The sequence below is a fragment of the Mizuhopecten yessoensis genome, unplaced genomic scaffold (assembly GCF_002113885.1).
Source record: "Mizuhopecten yessoensis strain PY_sf001 unplaced genomic scaffold, ASM211388v2 scaffold716337, whole genome shotgun sequence".
In the NCBI taxonomy this organism is placed as follows: Eukaryota; Metazoa; Mollusca; class Bivalvia; order Pectinida; family Pectinidae; genus Mizuhopecten; species Mizuhopecten yessoensis.
In genome coordinates this window covers 296,754-314,857 of record NW_018480066.1, presented here as the reverse complement: position 1 = coordinate 314,857, position 18,104 = coordinate 296,754, and the positions used below count along the sequence as shown (strand labels likewise).

Sequence of the window (18,104 nt, the reverse complement as noted above, 5' to 3'; positions counted from 1 at the left end):
TTTCAGCTTTTTATTTCCATTTGTTGAGAATATGAACGAAATAATTAACATTTTTGAAAGTCTGGTTATAGTCTTTACATATTTTATGTATGCATCACCACTCATAAAAGAACAATGGATGATTGATTTATGTCGATATCAACAATAATTGTCAAGACAAGGAAATCGAGTTCAAAGTCCTTTTTCAGCAACGTATTACTTTTTTACAACGCATGCCGATTTATAACTAGTTACAGACAGAAACTGTTTAATTTTATTTGGCATCATTACCTGTCAAACCTCAGTGACAGTTACATAACTTGAAATTCAATCCGGTGTTTCAGGATGGAATTCTAAATATCGATATAACGACAATCTCAGTTACATCAAAGTATTACAATGTTGTTGTTTTTTAATTTCATTTTTTTAACTAACATCTCTATACATTTACTTTTATAGACTTATCGTCAAATATATAATGTGCACTTTTTTCTATAGCAATTACCAAACATGTTTTCCCCACCACCTTATTTCAATCATTCTATTTGTGACCTGACGGAAGCACGCAGATGATTTAATTCTAAATGTGGTAGGAAGCCGTAGTATCCGGAGAAAACCGGCGTGGTCGGGCAGGTAACCGGGATCGAATCCGGCCATCTTGGTGAGGACGAGCGGGCTATCCACTGCGCCACCGACCCATCATATACGTTACGCACAAGAACAAACATCTACTTTAGCTTTGAAAATGGCGTCATTGATTCAAAAATGTATTGTGAATATACGTTTACCAATGAACAACGATACAAAAAATCTACACATGGGAGACCGGGGCAAGTTCGGCCATCCCTGATATTTTTGTTTTTGAGCTAATATTTACAACTTTAAAGATCTTAACAGTTTAGTTGGCTGGGCATTCACAGGAAAAAAATTGGCGAGGAAAACTCTAATGTAAAATTACTAAACAGGAGAAAATCACTTTTGAGAGGGTAGAAAGAAAATAATGATCTCGTTTCTAATTATGCGAACTTTCTGTAAACGAAATTGCTATATTTTACGGTCAAACGTGTAACACACTGACAGCTTCAAATGATATATTTACAAGCCAAGCCAAGCACTCACTACCATATTGCTGTACGATAAGAATTTATTGAAATATCAATTTGGACCTAGACAGTTTCGGCCAATAATACCGTAGCAAGTTCGGCCCATGTAACACATAAAAAGTCGTAAAATTGGCGGTACAATCTGACGTTGTAGATTCTAATGGGGCCGAACTTACCCGAATGCCTTTCCTAACTTATGCCATTGTGGGGCTCGTTCGTCCATCCGACCATCCGACAGGGAAAATAAAATAATGTTCAAAAAATGGACGTGCTGCCATACTTCCCAGAACGGCATTTAATAAAAATGGCCCGAATTTGCCCCGATCTCCCCTATTGTTATGTCGGTCTTAATCTCATTAGAGTTTATGTTTTATGTTTATCTCTCGACTAGCCGACTTTAAATAAATTTTATCTTGCCTCATTCTGAAAGCAGTGTTATCTCATTCTGAATCAGTAAATATCAGAGATCAACAAAAGCTTCGCTCTTTTAAGGCTTTGCCTTTTCATATTAACAAATAATTTGACTAGGAAATTTGATTTGATGCAATAGTTGCAAGATTATGAAGTGTTATATGCCGCCCTGTAATATGGGTTTTGAGGGTAGTCTTATGTCACGTCCCCATCGTTCGAAGTGACAGTGATCACGTCTTGTCATGATGCCGTCAGGACGATAGTTTTTTTTACCGCCGTTTCCGGGGTAAAGTGCACGTAGCAAAGTGGCCGCTGTTTACAGGGTCTTATCTTATTTCTGTGACAAGAACTGTGTTGATCTCTGTGTATTGTGCCCAAATGAAAGAATTTACATTGTTGGAGCCAGCCATTTACTCGGCGGTCGACAAAAATACCAAGCATTGACCAAATGATGCCAAACCTACTAAAATAGTAATGGAATTAATGTCAAGCTAAATAAAACACTTTGAATCTATGTTTATATTATGCTATTTTTAACCAATAAAGTTATATGAAAATCTTCATTTTAGTACATAAATAACAGTAAATAAACTTTACCTCTTCATATAGAGACATTCCATCTGTTTTTCTTCCAGTTTGAAATGTTTTATCAAAACTTCTACATGTTTCACCATCTGACCATTGTAGTGTTATTCCTTTATCAACCAATAGTTCAGTGATGTCGTACAGGTTTTCCTGAAGCGCATATCGCAGAAGATTTCGGCCAGACTGAAAAGATAAATATGAGTTACCAACTTCAAAAATAAAAATAAAATGTCCCTTTTTTCACTCATAATTAACGGTCCCATATCGAAGGGTTATTCTATTTGCGCTTCACAGAATCGGATATAAGAGATGATACATGCAGGAGTTAATGACATTTTCCTTTATATAGTTGTTTAATGTGTCAACATACATTATTATCAAACCATCATTTTAATGCTACATGTTGATATATAAACTATTAGCATAATCAGAAAAAAAACATCAGGCCCTGACACCTTGAGAATATGTGATAGCGTAAATGTTTATCAACGTAACATCTTAACAGCGTCTACGAATCACATTCATTCCTCCGCAAACCGTCTTCCACTTCTTTGTAATAGTTTTCAAAATATTTCGTTATGAACACGATATACAGTTGGGTGATCGCACAACGCACCAAATATACCTCCCGTACAACGAGCATACATCGTGCGCATACCGCCAGCACATCGTCAATGCATGTAACTTTTGACTATCAAAGTGGCAATAATATGACTGTACAGTCAGGTAAAGGATTAAAACGCGTACGTGGTGAATTACATGGCGTTGATTGCCGATTAGAGTTCATCGATGATTTGACAGTTATGAAAACAAAATTGGATCTTTCTAATTGTGTCCATCACGCTTTGTGCGACAATTTTACACCTCCTTCATGGTTGACTAGCGATACCTAAAAAGGACCCATTACCTGGTATTTGACATTTAGCAGGTAAGGCTGCTTTGTTGATATTTTACCTGTGTGTACAGTACGTACATGTATTTGTGTACGGCGTATATCTTGTCGATTAAGGTCGTTTCAAAACAATTTAGTACGTGAAATATGAATTCGTATTTATAAACAACAGGTCATTCCTTAAAATATATCAACCACAATTGTTCACTCAGAATCTCAATAACGTGTAGCATGGCAGGGCAAAAAGAACATTCCAACTTTTCGAGAACGTCTCACATACATTATATAAAGTATATGGACATACCTTAATAGTTCCTTTTAAGGAATGACCTGTGGGCAGTTCAAAATACGGACCGCCATTATGTCTTACCTTCAGTAGTTCATCGTTTGAAGAGTGGTCGCTTGCTCGTCCTTCCTAAAGGAATCAAACGTTTTCTATTTAGTAGAGAAATCAATAATGAAAACAGGAGTATCATTTTGAAAACCCTTTTAACAATCTTACCATTTATTAATTTTCTTAATATAGAAGATAAATCACTTGTTAACACTAAGAGCTTCTTAAATACCTCTCTGTTCCTGAAAGCTCCAATTGCACCATACCCCTCTCTTCAGCTCTACTAATTTTTGTTCTTGACGGTGGTCTTAGGTAAAATAATTAATATACAATGCATTCTTTTCCATCGTGACATCACAAGTATACCCTCAGACAATAATGGTATTATAAACCATTCACTACCGCTACATTACATGGTATAGATATTTCTTACACGTCTATGTATGGGAGAGAAAATATGTACTTACCACGTTGTCGCCAGTGACAAGTGTTTGGTTAGTTTGAAGTATCTGGTAGAGCATGTATATTGCCAGAGGTGAAGGTTTTACGTTTCTTTTTCCATCATTTGGTACACATGTATGCTTTTCTTTACCATTGTAGGACGAATTCGAAGACTGTGTCTGATGTGGTCTACTTGATTTAGGGCGGACAGCCTCATCAGATATCGACAACATTGGCCAAATCTTACTAGCTTTTCGTTGTGGCTGTTTCCTGGGATCAGCAGTGTACGTTGATGGCAGTGGTACACCTGCAGATGAGTGTCAAAAAAACATTTGGTGTACTCATGTTTGATGACGGCAAAATGACGCAAGAACACTTTCCTCGATGGATGGTCTAGCCCTGTTATTTAATGAATGGTCCTCGTAGAAAACGGGACATTTCATGTGGTACTTTGCAAATGAATTAATCAGCTCTAAAAACATCTAAAAGTAAAACAAATACCATAATGATAGTTAGGGCATATATCCACTGTTGATGCCATAGGTTTTCATACTATTCATGTTTATAAAAAAAATTGAACAATTAATTAAACAAAATATGATAATCACCATTTGACAGGGCAAGATGACTTGTGTCTGGTTGATACTCAGCGGAGGTGGTAGCGAAGGTGGCAGCCCTTTTCCCTTCCCTAACATGAGCCATGGCCCATCTTCGAATTATACTCTCTGTCACTTTATCTTTCAAGGACGTCACACTCTCAGTCAATATATTAAATTCAGTAATCTAGAGAAAGAACAAATATGAGGATACAAACAGTCTGTTCAAAGAAAGGATTTCTTCTCTCCGTGTTCGATTTTTATTAGTTCCATAAATGAAATGGTTCTGAGTATTTTTTCATTAAAAAAATAGGGGGTAGGGGTAGCTAAAATTGGCTTTCTGAGTTAAAAGAATAAGATTAAGAAATTTTACTTCCATAATTTAAAAGAAAATAATATTTTCATCAATTCTGCAAACATTCATAAATATCTGAAAACACACTTAAAAGAAATTGTATGAATTTCTTCTGCAAATGGTCAAAACCCATAAAATCACCTAAAATCACATGTTGTGTTAAATTGGTATCTTTGACCGATCATAGCACAAAAACGAACACTCGGACATATAGTTTTTTGCATTTTCTACTATGCCATTAACTTTTTTTTTTCCAAAAATGCATATAAGAAAAAAAGTTTGATAAGATGCTTTTTTTGTACTTCTCAGAGGTGTACATCCTACAGACCAATATTATGATACATTATAACAAGCTTGTCTACATTCATCTCTGTGCATATACAATGACCGGCATTATATACCGTAACAATGGCGTGATAACAACTTTTTTGGTGTTATTACGGCTTTATTCGCGCTATTACGACTTTTGAAAGGCGGTATTACAACTTTTATCCCCGTAATAACGGAATTTTAAATTTAATTTCAGTTCAAATGTTTAAGGCTTTCGTAAAATTTAGATTTTGTTTTTGTAGCATGATAATACAATTTTAGCCTCTCAAACCAGGAAATGTGGTTGAACTTACTTTGCTTCTATTTTTCCTAATAGTCTTAACATTTTCTTCCAGCTTTTCGAAGTCTTCCTTGGAGAAACATGTCCCAAACAGCAAGGGTGCACGCGTCTCTAGAGCATCCTCCTCTCTATTTAATACGAATGAAAAAAATACATAGATTGAGATATATGTTGAAACTAATTCATATAGCTACATGTATGTAAAGCTAGTTGACTTTCAGATAAACGAGTATACCGTAAGATGCAAAAGGCACATTTCTATGTTTGGATGTAGTTTACACAGATTATACGTGGAAGAAACTGATACATATCTAAGGTTATTTTAATATTATATTTTAACTTTAAGCAAGTCTGCAGTCGTCCCTTCAAGACACTCTTTTTATAAAGTTGAACATTTAGTATGATAAAGAAGGAAAAGAACATTTCAAATACCGGATACTTTTTCATACTTTCAATGAATAAAAAAAAGGGGGGGGGGGGGGTTTTTTTTAAACGAAGATAGGCATTGTATGACACATATAACCATATGCAATTGGTATCCATTGACCCATAAACACGTTCTGCGTGTTAACAGTCTACAGAATATAACATACTGAACATCTTAGAAAAAGGCCTAAGCATTGCTACTCATCCTTTTAACATACAATTTATATATTTAGAGCAGGTAACAAATCTTACTCTGAACAGTATCCAATCAGGTCCGCGGCCATTCCAGATCCTCGCACCAACAGTACTGGAATGTTTTTCTGTACAGCTCTGGCCACGTGGTTAATTGTGTCAAGATCACCCTCAACCACCACAACAATGGTTGGTATTTTCATTTCTGAGAGCATTGAAACAAATAATGAGAAGAGATTCATAGACACATAATATCACAATCCCCCATTGCTTTGGCGTGCAGCTGGATGTCATTAATAGCATGCCAACAATAGTAAATATTGCAAAGAAGAATACTTATGGCGGGAAAAAAAGGATCACTGTCCAGTACAAGCGGGAAATAAACACTATAGAATCATAGATATACAATAACTATTCTAGAAACTCAAATATTGTATGCTAAACAGTACATTGAGAATTTACGGACGAGCATAATATATATCGAGTAAATTCTGTGAGAATGTAGGTCCTATGCATTTAGTTCCTGATACTAGATACATGTAAATTAAAATTGAAAACAAACGTAATTGTAAACAAAAGACATGTGTGTTTCCTTCCATTTTTCTCAATATCGAAAGCATTTTGAGACAACGTTTTGAATGTTCATTTTAACCCTCCGTAGGGCTAACAAGGATAGTTATAACAGAAATTAAAAAATGTCCGTATCTGATATAAAGAAGATTTTTTCATATAAAATCATACCTACACTAGTTATAATAGGGAGTTTCTACTAGCAATCTTCGTCATATTCTTGCTATAAATTATCTAATGTTAATATAACTCCCGTATACATGTATGGAGATGTATATGCAGCTGAGTAGATCAATGCATTAACTTTAGTTAGTTTACATGTTCTTGATTATAACACATACCTGTTCATGTCCACAGACAAGAAATGTATACAGAGTAACAGTCCAGTAGATGACATTTTTAATATCAATCAACCAACAAGACAAAGTAAGATTTAGAATAATTTCTTCGTACTCAGTATAATATTTTTGTTTTTTGTTTTTTGAAAATGTGTACTTATCATTACAGGCTCTTGTAGTTCACTTCATGCAATTATACTTGTACTTTTGAAGACTGATATTGAAACTTCACTATAATTCATTAATGATAATCACTTATTGCAGTTTATTATACGACTAATATATATAGGTATAACACTAAGGAGCTGGTAGCCGCTCTAGTTAAGGGCGAAAATTATTAGGTTTCAAGTTGATTGCTGTCTTATTCTTTGACGCATTACAGAATATTGAACAGAAAAGCAAACTTTTAATGCCATATTGTTCTTCGCTCGATGTTTTAAAGATATCACTGAGTATTGTGATATAGTAACATAGCTTTGTATACTTACTAAATTCCTTTCCTACATTGTCGTTCAATTTCAATGACGTAGTCATAGTTTGAGACAGTTCTTCTTCCAAGTATAACATTGTGTCGTGTACTGTTTCACACTTTTTCTTTTTCACTTCTTGAAATATTTGCTGAAACCTGTCAGGTAGTACCCTTTTTTCCGACAGTACCTCTGGCATCTTTTCTTCCTCCTAATAATAAAATATATTTATTCATTCTTTCATTTACTAAAACCAATGATTAACCAATGATGTCGAACAATCCGTACACTACCAAATGTCAGATTTTTCCCCGCTGGTATGACTTTAGCGCTTTATACGTGAGGTAACATTGCTAATATGATATCTGGTACACGTTATACTTCAATTATATAATGATATTACGTTAATAATTTTTTGAGACTAAGATTCCAATGTTTAATGGTGTGAAAGGTGAGTTTAGTCCTCTGGCGATTTTTGTACAGTTCTTGTTTGACATGCTCAATTAAGTTTCCTGCTGTTTGGTTTTCACTTTTTCTCGCTTTGAGATGTGATGACATGTAATTATCTCTTTTGTGCATATTTTGCCATATTTTTGCGATTTTCAGTTAAAAAATATTTTTTTGACATTTTAGTAATCTCTCTCTCTTTCCTCTCAAAAGTGTCAGATATCAAATAATTCCTACAGAGAATTCCTAGACCTTATTTAAATACATCAACAAATTGATGATATATGCTTACAGTGATTCCTATCAGGCAAAACGTATTGTGATCGTCCTCTTTTTTGGCATTTTCCCATTTCTCTGACATCACATCTACAATGCTCTCCGTTTTCATTTCCTTGCATGCTTTACATGGTTCCGATTTATGCCTGCTATTTCGCATTTCATTAAATTCATTCCTGACTTCCATGGACATTTTAGTGACAGCTAACCAACTCTGTTCGTCCGCAGTTTCCTGGTGAAGTGTTGGCGGTTCTTTACACTCGCATATCATCCAGGGATCTAAGGATAAGATCAATAAAAAATATGGTCATGATAAAAAGATACATACAGCAATACGGATACTGAGACCGAAAAATCAAATAAAAGATATGACAAAATTCCACAAAGATAGAGGCAACAAGTTACCGATTCTCCTCTAGAAAGTTATCGTCGGCACTATTGAAACTTTCATTAATGCCTCGCTTTGAATAGTGAATTTCAAAGATAAATGACAAATAATTTTAACAATGTGTGCAATCCGTTATGCTATTCACGTGGTTAGTTGGATCAAATAAAATTTCACTGACTTCTACAAATATTTCCGCACTACTCTAGTGTATCTTAAAACCTTCGTGATAGCAGTTGGAAGAGAGTACCAAACACAATAAGATCTCCCTAAATCGTACTATCTATATTCTGCTTTTTTATATCATAACAAAATGTTTACATGTACCATGATAAAGATGCTTGAAATGATATAAATAATGGAAAATCCTCTTTTAACGTACATTATTCGTTTTACCGATATACCTTAACTTTCTTATCAAATAGTTTTAGTTTTGCTAGTTTTGCTAGTTTTATAGTAATAGTAAACCTGTAAAATACCTCCAAACACGTGGAGAGTATCGGCCAGAGCTTCTTTGAACTTGGCTCGCGGCCATGGTTTTGGTACAAATCCAATGGCATCTCCCACAAGGAAAGCTGCAAGTGTGGGAGGTGGGGCAGTATATGTTTGACCAGTGATGGACATAGCTGAGATAAAACATGGAGTATTATTAATGTTATTGTATCATTCAAAGATAATGTAATATTGAGTACAAAAAACAGCACAAAACTGATCATTGACCGTTGATGTGATGTTCTTTTTTTTGTAACGTTAATGTATTATAACTAATATAAAAACCAGCAAGCGAAGTGCGACAAAAAGCAATGGACTTACATTTTAATATACTCAATAGTACATGTTTTACTGACATTGTAATAAACTCAATAGTACATGTTTAACTGACATTGTAATATACTCAATAGTACTTGTTTAACTGACAATATAATATACTCAATAGTACTTGTTTAACTGACATTATAATATACTCAATAGTACATGTTTAAGAAATATAATGAACTTCAGTAACAACAGAACTGGTACTCTGTTAGCTATTTTATGTTTTCTTTTACATCATTAACACATTGTTGAAAATTGTTGATTGCTTAGATAATATTGCTACTCCAATACCTGACTCAGCGGCAGTGTTTCCTGTCCTCACAAAATGATTGACTTGACTAGTCTAAGCTGAAATAAAAAAAGATGTCATTTATATAATGTTTTGTACAGTTGAAGTTTTAAAACAGAAGTGACATACTTGTACTGTTGTTCTAGATCCAATCTTAAGATACAATTGTCATTTTATCTTAAAGCGAGATCATGTTTTGTAGAGTTGAAGTTTTACAATAGAAGTCACACCTTTGTACTATTTTACGGTCTACCTAGATCCAATCCTTGTGTGTTTGGGTATGTTGAAGGTTATGGCAATGGTATGTTTCAAACACTTTATGTCGTATTTAACTAGTCCGATAATGTAACGTTCAGTAATACGAGGTAAGGCATATGAGTTTAACCGAATGTAGGGGTATGATGCAAATATTTCGTTTTAATATAGGACACGTATCCTCACAAACAATACTTAATAACGGCACCCATAAACCCCCTTTAAAACCTTTGAAACACCTTGTTAAATATGTTGTTTTTTCTAGTAGCAGGAGAGACGTTTGGAAGAGCTTAATTTTATTCTATTTTACAGTACAATCAATAAAAGTTACTCCTTAGAGTTTTAGGAGTAATGATAAAAGCTCGAAAAATATTTGCAAATTGCCCCTTTAATGTTTCTGAATAAAAAAACCACTTAAATCAACCACTTGGACTTTAAATCCGAGGTATATTGTACAGAATTGTAACTGAATTTATATAACATATATAACACTCGTCAGCGAAAACGTTAAGAAGGCGTGCGGTAATATATGTATGACAATATATATTTAACAAATAGATGTACTTATTTTACAATATAAATAAGCTAAAATGACATTTGTGTCTGCCTGAGTACGTATACTACAAACAGCATATCTATATAAACATTATATTCATATCGAATCTAGACATTTTCAGCTGGTATCCTACGTGGTTTCAAATTGATCAACAACGACTGTAAAAGGGACTACGTTTGATTGTTAGGCTATAACGTTAGATGTCCCTAAATATTGAACTAGTTTTTATAAATATATGTATTTATAATAATAATTCAAGGTTCGGATATACCGCATTATCATAACCTAGTTTGTAGGTCGGCTCGAAGCGGTTAAAAATATTATCCATGGTTATAGGGGCTTTGCAACCAGCCAATACCTTTCTAAACTCCCTGGGGAGCATACAACCGGTGTTGCCATTTTGGCACTCACAGCTAGCATTCAACCATTCTAGCACTGCCCAATTAAGTACTCATTTACAGCTGAGAAGACTGACACAAACGGAGTAAAGTATATTGTTCAAAGATACAACACAGTGCTGTGACGTGACTCGAACTCGCAACCCTTCGGTCACGAGCCCGGCGTCCTAACACTAGACTGTCGTGTCTCAGAGCACTCTAGGCAATCTATCATACCTTTTATAACACTCCTTTTCTTATTTTGTTATAATTCTAAGAGTATCATAACATGTGAGCAGTTTAAACACACATTAATATGCATTGAAGGTGACAGAGGGTGTAAGGAATGATAGTGTATTATTAAAATCTCGGACAATTATATCAGTTTAATTTCATATGGCTAAAGTTATACATACGTAATAGAAAGAGAGTTTTGAAAGAAACTCGTTTCCAATATCTCGATGTAAGGTAAGCTCTAACCTTTGGCTACATCGTATCATTGAAATTTGTTTTCATAAGATCAATACAAATAATATGACATAATTTTAATAATACCAGAATTCATAATAATTTTGACGCTTGATAGTAAAAATGAATGGAAAGATTAACCCGACGTCTGTTTAAATTAAAATAACAAAGAGTAAATAGCTGCATATGATACAACAAAAGTCCCTGAGATACCCCTTTTTTTTAGTAAATTAGTGAGAAATGGCTTTTAAAACCGGAAGTCGATGGGCGTTTGGATAGAAAAATATTCTCTTCTATGATCATAAAGGGGTGCTCCGAAAAAAACCCAATGAGGCACTTGCAGAGAAAGGCAATTTTTCACTGGTATTTCAGCACAACTTCTTGTACCTCTGCAGTTTGAAACTAATAAGAAACGCAATCAACCGACACTGGATAAAACACGGCATATCAGTAAATTGCCAGATGCAGTCACCATACATCCTAATTAAAATAGAAATCGGAGAAGCGAGGCTTTTAAATGAACATCAGTGTTTGTAAGATTAACAAAATACTTATAGAGACTTTGACGGATATATTAATATATTAGTTAATAATGCATCAGGCCAAAGTATTGTTTGCACGACCAGGGTAACTTAATATAAGTGGTAAACAAATCATAAGTATCGGGTTAGTTTCAGTGACAAAATATGTCTCCATCGGCTTATTCTAATCTGTACATATATTTTTCTTAAAGCATGGACAATTAATTGTCATGGCCTTTTATGACAGATAAAGAAGTTCTATACTATGCTGTTAATCATCAAATTCCAGATGTGAAAGCAACGTATTTGCCTTTTTTACAATACAAAGTTGCAGGGATTAACTAAAATTATTTGAGGCTTTTTTTTCATTATAATGCAGCTATTTCCGATATCATGTGACCAATTAGACGAATGAGGTTCGGTTACTTTTACTTAATTTAATTTAACATTGTTGTTAGGTGCTAAGATAAAAACAATTTGTCAAACTGATTGATAAATAATAGGCGATTCAACGTGCGGCCTTAAATGACCTATATGTTAATATCCGGTATAAATTAGCATTAGTACAAGATGAACACAACACACATACATGTACATACTGGTGGGCTGATTGCACAAGTAAAACTTGGTAATAGATACACTAAGCCAAAAACATAATAACATAAAGCTGTCTCGTCCTTCTAGGACTTACAGAAAGGGCAGGTGCGTATAACCACTTTATTAAACAATTAAAACAATTAGAGGGTTACTCTAACATGTAAAGTGTGTATAAAACAATTAGAGGGTTACTCTAACATGTAAAGTGTGTATAAATCAATTAGAGGGTTACTCTAACATGTAAAGTGCGTATAAAACAATTAGAGGGTTACTCTAACATGTTAAGTGTGTATAAAACAATTAGAAGGTTACTCTAACATGTAAAGTGTGTATATACAGCGGGTCGGATGCGGAACTCTCCCCCCTCTAAATATTTAGGAATACTGATTAATTAAATACATCTTAATTTATTAAAAACGACTGCATTCGAGTTTTCACCATTTAATTCCTTTTCTCATGACTTTCCGTAATTAGTTGAAGCCGATAACCTTACCTGCATTTACATGTACGAATATCCCAAATAAGAAGCTGCAGTTACAAATGTTCTTTTCTCATCATTGCGTGGGGACCAAACTTCCTGTAGATAATGTTAATGTGAGCTCATTTGTCCATGGAAAAAAAGCGACAAGGCGCATGCGCTTACCCTTGTAATTTACGTTAAAAAGGTCAGTTAAATGCCTAAAAGGAGCAGGCTTAAAGTTATGCATTGAACACATACAACTCCAGTGGTGTACCTAACTTCAATATCTCTGTGGCATTAGGTGTAACTAATAAGCGTGGTCACAGGGTGTTCACAATCTCCAATTAGAGCACATGTATGTTGACAATTTATTAAATTAATTAGAAGTTTTTGATATGGATATTTTTAACATGGTACGTTGGTGACCCAAACATAAAATGTAGATAGTATTTATTGTCCTTTGGTATAAAATTTGCAAATAAAACTGGTATCATCTTACTAGATGTTAATAACCAAATTGATCGCTGACGCTTGGTGACCTGAATATTGACCTTTGGCTTACTTTGATCCTTAATATGTGAATAACGAAAAGTATTGTTGATTGTAAGTAATCATCTGATTGACCTATGGTCATTTATGACAAAACCTTGACCAACTTTATAGACAAAACTGTAAGTGAAATGAATGTCATGAATGTGAAATTCAACCAACAACGGTAATACACGTTATGGTATTGCGGTACTGGAGGTATACCATTACTTGAGGCCGTTAGATGTGGTACATAATTACATTTTATTCGAAAAACGCAATTACATGGACATTTGTAACATAATTATTTGTAATTCATGATTCGAAGAACTATATGAAGTAAAGAGCCCGTACAGCAACAGTATTTGTATATGTCACAATGCAATTCACAAAGTGCGATCATAACGGTGCTGAATTTATTTAAATGCTTTTTGTCATCCAAGTTAATTCCCGAATACAAGAAGGCGTCACATGTGTTAATGATGTGTATGCAACCAATCATACCCCGTCGTGTCATAGTGTTACGGACGTCTGAGGTTTAGAAGATAAACCCACAGGTAACCTAACGTATTCAAGTAGGAACGGTGGATCGTCTTATAGGACAGTAGTGTTAGTGTGTCATACACAAACAGCCAAAACATACCTAGTCTACCAGGCATGTCCCCGACAGCACACGACCTGTCTGGTTTAGAATTGTCTGTATTGTTAGATTTGTATCATCCTTAACATAATGTCTTTTTGTCGATTTACTAATTTCAAAATTATGTTACTATATATTGTTCAAAGAGATATTAGCCTTCCGCATGTAAAAATAATCTAAGCTAAAGTGAATTAGAAAAGTTAATGCATTGGCGACTTAACTCGTACAGGTAAATCTAGACTGCAAAATGCAATTTGAGTAATCCTTTTTTTATCAAGATAAATAGCAAAGTTTCAAAAATGAAAAAATGAAAATTGTGTATCACTTAGAGTTGGATATTTGAAATAAAGGTCATAAACCATTCGGATAACATATTGCAAAATGAACATTCATACCACAATAAACATAGTATATTTATTTAGTAAAACAAATTACAAGTATTGTAAACAATGTTCTCTCTATCAGTTATGTAACTTTGTAGTATATTCTTTATAAAATGCCAATCTTTATGTGAAAAAATAGACAAAACAAGAAAGACAGGGAACGATAAAATAACTTATCATACTAAACGGCAGGGTATTTATTGAAACCACCAATTGTCAAGAAGACGATAAAACAAAATTGAGGGTGTGGTACATGTATACTTGATGTGTGCAATAAGGTGTCGTGTTTTATACACTCACAAAGATATTTATAAAACCCGTTCCGACACCTCGACTAGATTTTTTCAATCCTGGTTCATTTAATGGGACGTCTCGTGTTACCGAGTAATTGATTAACATTGACACAGGTAACATTTCGTCAATAACAATTGTCTGTTATGCAGACTTCGCAGTCTAATCAATGTCACCAGACCATTCACTAGTCACAAAACGTCGTCACAAAATATTCAAACCGACTCAGTAACCGAAGTCATTTAAAGTCCGCTGATTATATACCGATCGATACAGACCTTATTGCGTTTCACATAGTGTTAGATAATTGAACATATGCGGTAAATGTTTTCTCGTGGCTTCCACTTCAACACATTTTCTTTCATGGACCATGTAACCACACAAACAATACACTAGATATACATTAGTTATGTATTGTATTAGCTAATTATGTATAGTATCTACTCCATGGTAACCAAACATTAAAACTCTAGCACAGATAACACGACAAAATGTACTACCTGAGTATATGAAAAACTATATGATTATCTTGAACATCGTGACTCTGATATTACTCTAGTCATTTCAATAAGAAATGGAAAATGTACAATGTAGCACAAATGAGAATTCTTGTATGTATCGTTTATAGAATAGAAGATAATACGCCACAAATCTGCAATGGCGGCGTATGACCTCTAGAATATTCCAGGTAAAGAAGTGTAGTTTCTGTTTGAGCCACTAAGAAGAAGATTGCATATACTTAACGTTTCTCGGCAGGTCAAAATAATTTTGATTGGTAAACTATTTCATTCTCGGTTTTTATATTTAATCGATCAATACAAAAAGGTTTCAGTGCGTTACATATTTCGAATTGGAACTAACAAAAATACTAGTTTACGTTGATTGTGTATCTTTTAACCCCAAACAAAAAAAAAAAAAAACAAATATGCGGGATATACATAATTGTGTGTCTTATCAGCTCTATAGTTACCGCACAACCAATACACTAGATATACATTAATTATTTATCTGATCAGCTCTATTGTTACCGCACAAACATACACATTAATTATGTATATTATCTGCTTCTTGGTAACCTCACACATACTCCAGCACAGAGAATACGACACAATGTACTACCTGAGTATACGAAAAACTATATATCTAGAACATCGTGACTCTAATATTACTCTAGTCATTACAATAAGAAATAATACATGTACAATGTAGCCCAGATGAGAATTCCGGTATGTATCGTTTATAAAATAGAAGATAAATGCGGCACAGACCTGCAATGGCGGTGTAGGTTCCAGGTAAGGAGTACTTTCGGTTTTAGTCACTTAGAAGACGATTTCATATATTTAACGTGTCTCGGCAGGTCTGAACAATTTTGTTTGGTAAACTATTTCATTCTCGGTTTTTATATTTAATCGATCAATACAAAAAGGTTTCAGTGCATGATATATTTCGAATTAGAACTAACAAAAATACTAGTTTACGTTGATTGTGTATCTTTTAGCCCCAAACAAAAAAACGAAAACCTACTTTATTCTGTACCCTATCAGCTCCATGGTAACAACAATACGAATACACTGGATATATATTATTGTGTATCTTATCAGCTCCATATACAGTAATCATACAACCAATACACTAGATATACATTATTGTTTATCTTGTCAGCTCCATAGTAACCACACAACCAATACACTGGATATACATTATTGTGTGTCTTATCAGCTCCATATACAGTAATCATACAACCAATACACTAGATATACATTATTGTTTATCTTGTCAGCTCCATAGTAACCACACAACCAATACACTAGATATACATTATTGTTTATCTTGTCAGCTCCATAGTAACCACACAACCAATACACTAGATATACATTATTGTTTATCTTGTCAGCTCCATAGTAACCACACAACCAATACACTAGATATACATTATTGTTTATCTTGTCAGCTCCATAGTAACCACACAACCAATACACTAGATATACATTATTGTTTATCTTGTCAGCTCCATAGTAACCACACAACCAATACACTAGATATACATTATTGTTTATCTTGTCAGCTCCATAGTAACCACACAACCAATACACTAGATATACATTATTGTTTATCTTGTCAGCTCCATAGTAATCACACAACCAATACACTAGATATACATTATTGTTTATCTTGTCAGCTCCATAGTAACCACACAACCAATACACTAGATATACATTATTGTTTATCTTGTCAGCTCCATAGTAATCACACAACCAATACACTGGATATACATTATTGTTTATCTTGTCAGCTCCATAGTAATCACACAACCAATACACTGGATATACATTATTGTGTGTCTTATCAGCTCCATATAGTAACCACACAACTAATACACTAGATATACATTAGTTATTTATCTTATCAGCTATATTGTAGCCACACAAACGTACACATTAATTATGTATCTGATCAGCTCCATATCGACTACATAACCAATCTTATCAGCTCCATATTAGCAACACACACTATACACGGGATATACATAAAAGGCAAAGTTTTAAGCTCTATAGAATCACACAACCAATAGGCGAGATATACATGAACTATTTATCCTATCAGCTCCATTGTAATCACACAAACTATAAAATTGGCATTCATTAATTTTGCATTTTATCAGCTCAATAGTAATAACATAATCAATACATGGGATATACATTAATCATGCATTTTTTCAACTCCATAGCAACCGCACAACCAATACAGCGGATATACATTAATTATGTTTGTTTCTAATCTACATCATGATAATCTCACAAACAATGCACTGGATATTCACTATTTTGTATCTCATTAGTGCCATGGTGAACACGACACAATGTACAAACTAAATATACCTCTAAAACAACAACAATCTACGACATCTTGATGTTGATATTATTCAAGTCATTTGATTAGAAATAATGCATTCAGTACAAATTAGAAGTCGCATATTTATCGTTAATAACAATAGAAGATAAATACGGCACAAACCTGTCATGGCGGCGAAAATCCTTTAGAGCTGCAACGTGTATATTTCTGGTAACTTGAGCAGTGTACTTTCGGTTTCAGTTTTCTCAAAAGAGGTGTTCTAATGTATAACGTGTCTCGGCGGGACAGAGCACTGTTAGTGGGTAACTTAGCGATAGAGGTGATTTGGTATTTACTGAAAAAATAAAGTATTAATGAGTTTCGAGTTAGGTTTGAACTTTGATTTGATCGATTTAATGTTTCCATGTGCATTATTGCATATTGACAGTATGTCTGCATACAAAGTATTCAACAAATCTGCTTTCATATCTTTAAATACATTGTTATAGCAACACCGTTTTCGTATTTATGAAAGAAAACCTTTTAAATGATATCCCGCTTCAGCGATCAATAACGTCTATATCTAGATTATGTTTGCACACCAACTTCTTCAGGTATAAATGAGTTCTGCTTTAGGGTGATCAGAAGCTAGGTTATCTGCTACCCTTGACCTAGTTGAATGTG

The 18,104-nt window shown here is 34.0% G+C and overlaps 2 protein-coding genes across 3 annotated transcripts in view; one reads left to right on the top strand and one right to left on the bottom strand.

The window, feature by feature from the left end:
- LOC110443289 overlaps positions 1 to 17,750 on the bottom strand; it is a 35,530-nt gene extending 17,780 nt beyond the window's left edge. The window contains exons 1-11 of one of the 2 annotated variants that reach the window (XM_021487426.1): positions 17,604 to 17,750; positions 9,515 to 9,571; positions 8,887 to 9,033; positions 8,039 to 8,301; positions 7,321 to 7,510; positions 5,985 to 6,129; positions 5,320 to 5,434; positions 4,354 to 4,528; positions 3,772 to 4,052; positions 3,341 to 3,385; positions 2,091 to 2,261 (exon numbers count right to left, since the gene is read on the bottom strand). In XM_021487426.1, the coding sequence (XP_021343101.1) occupies positions 2,091 to 2,261; positions 3,341 to 3,385; positions 3,772 to 4,052; positions 4,354 to 4,528; positions 5,320 to 5,434; positions 5,985 to 6,129; positions 7,321 to 7,510; positions 8,039 to 8,301; positions 8,887 to 9,031 (1,530 nt within the window). In that variant the 5' untranslated portion in view covers positions 9,032 to 9,033; positions 9,515 to 9,571; positions 17,604 to 17,750. Of the gene's footprint in view, positions 1 to 2,090; positions 2,262 to 3,340; positions 3,386 to 3,771; positions 4,053 to 4,353; positions 4,529 to 5,319; positions 5,435 to 5,984; positions 6,130 to 7,320; positions 7,511 to 8,038; positions 8,302 to 8,886; positions 9,034 to 9,514; positions 9,572 to 15,856; positions 15,909 to 17,603 lie in introns of those variants that run through there. The other variant, XM_021487427.1, reaches the window with a different exon arrangement.
- Positions 15,095 to 18,104, top strand: part of LOC110443292 — a 40,328-nt gene continuing 37,318 nt past the window's right edge. The window contains exon 1 of the mRNA XM_021487432.1: positions 15,095 to 15,880. Coding sequence (XP_021343107.1) covers positions 15,785 to 15,880 — 96 coding nt within the window. The 5' untranslated portion in view covers positions 15,095 to 15,784. The remainder of the gene's footprint in view (positions 15,881 to 18,104) is intronic.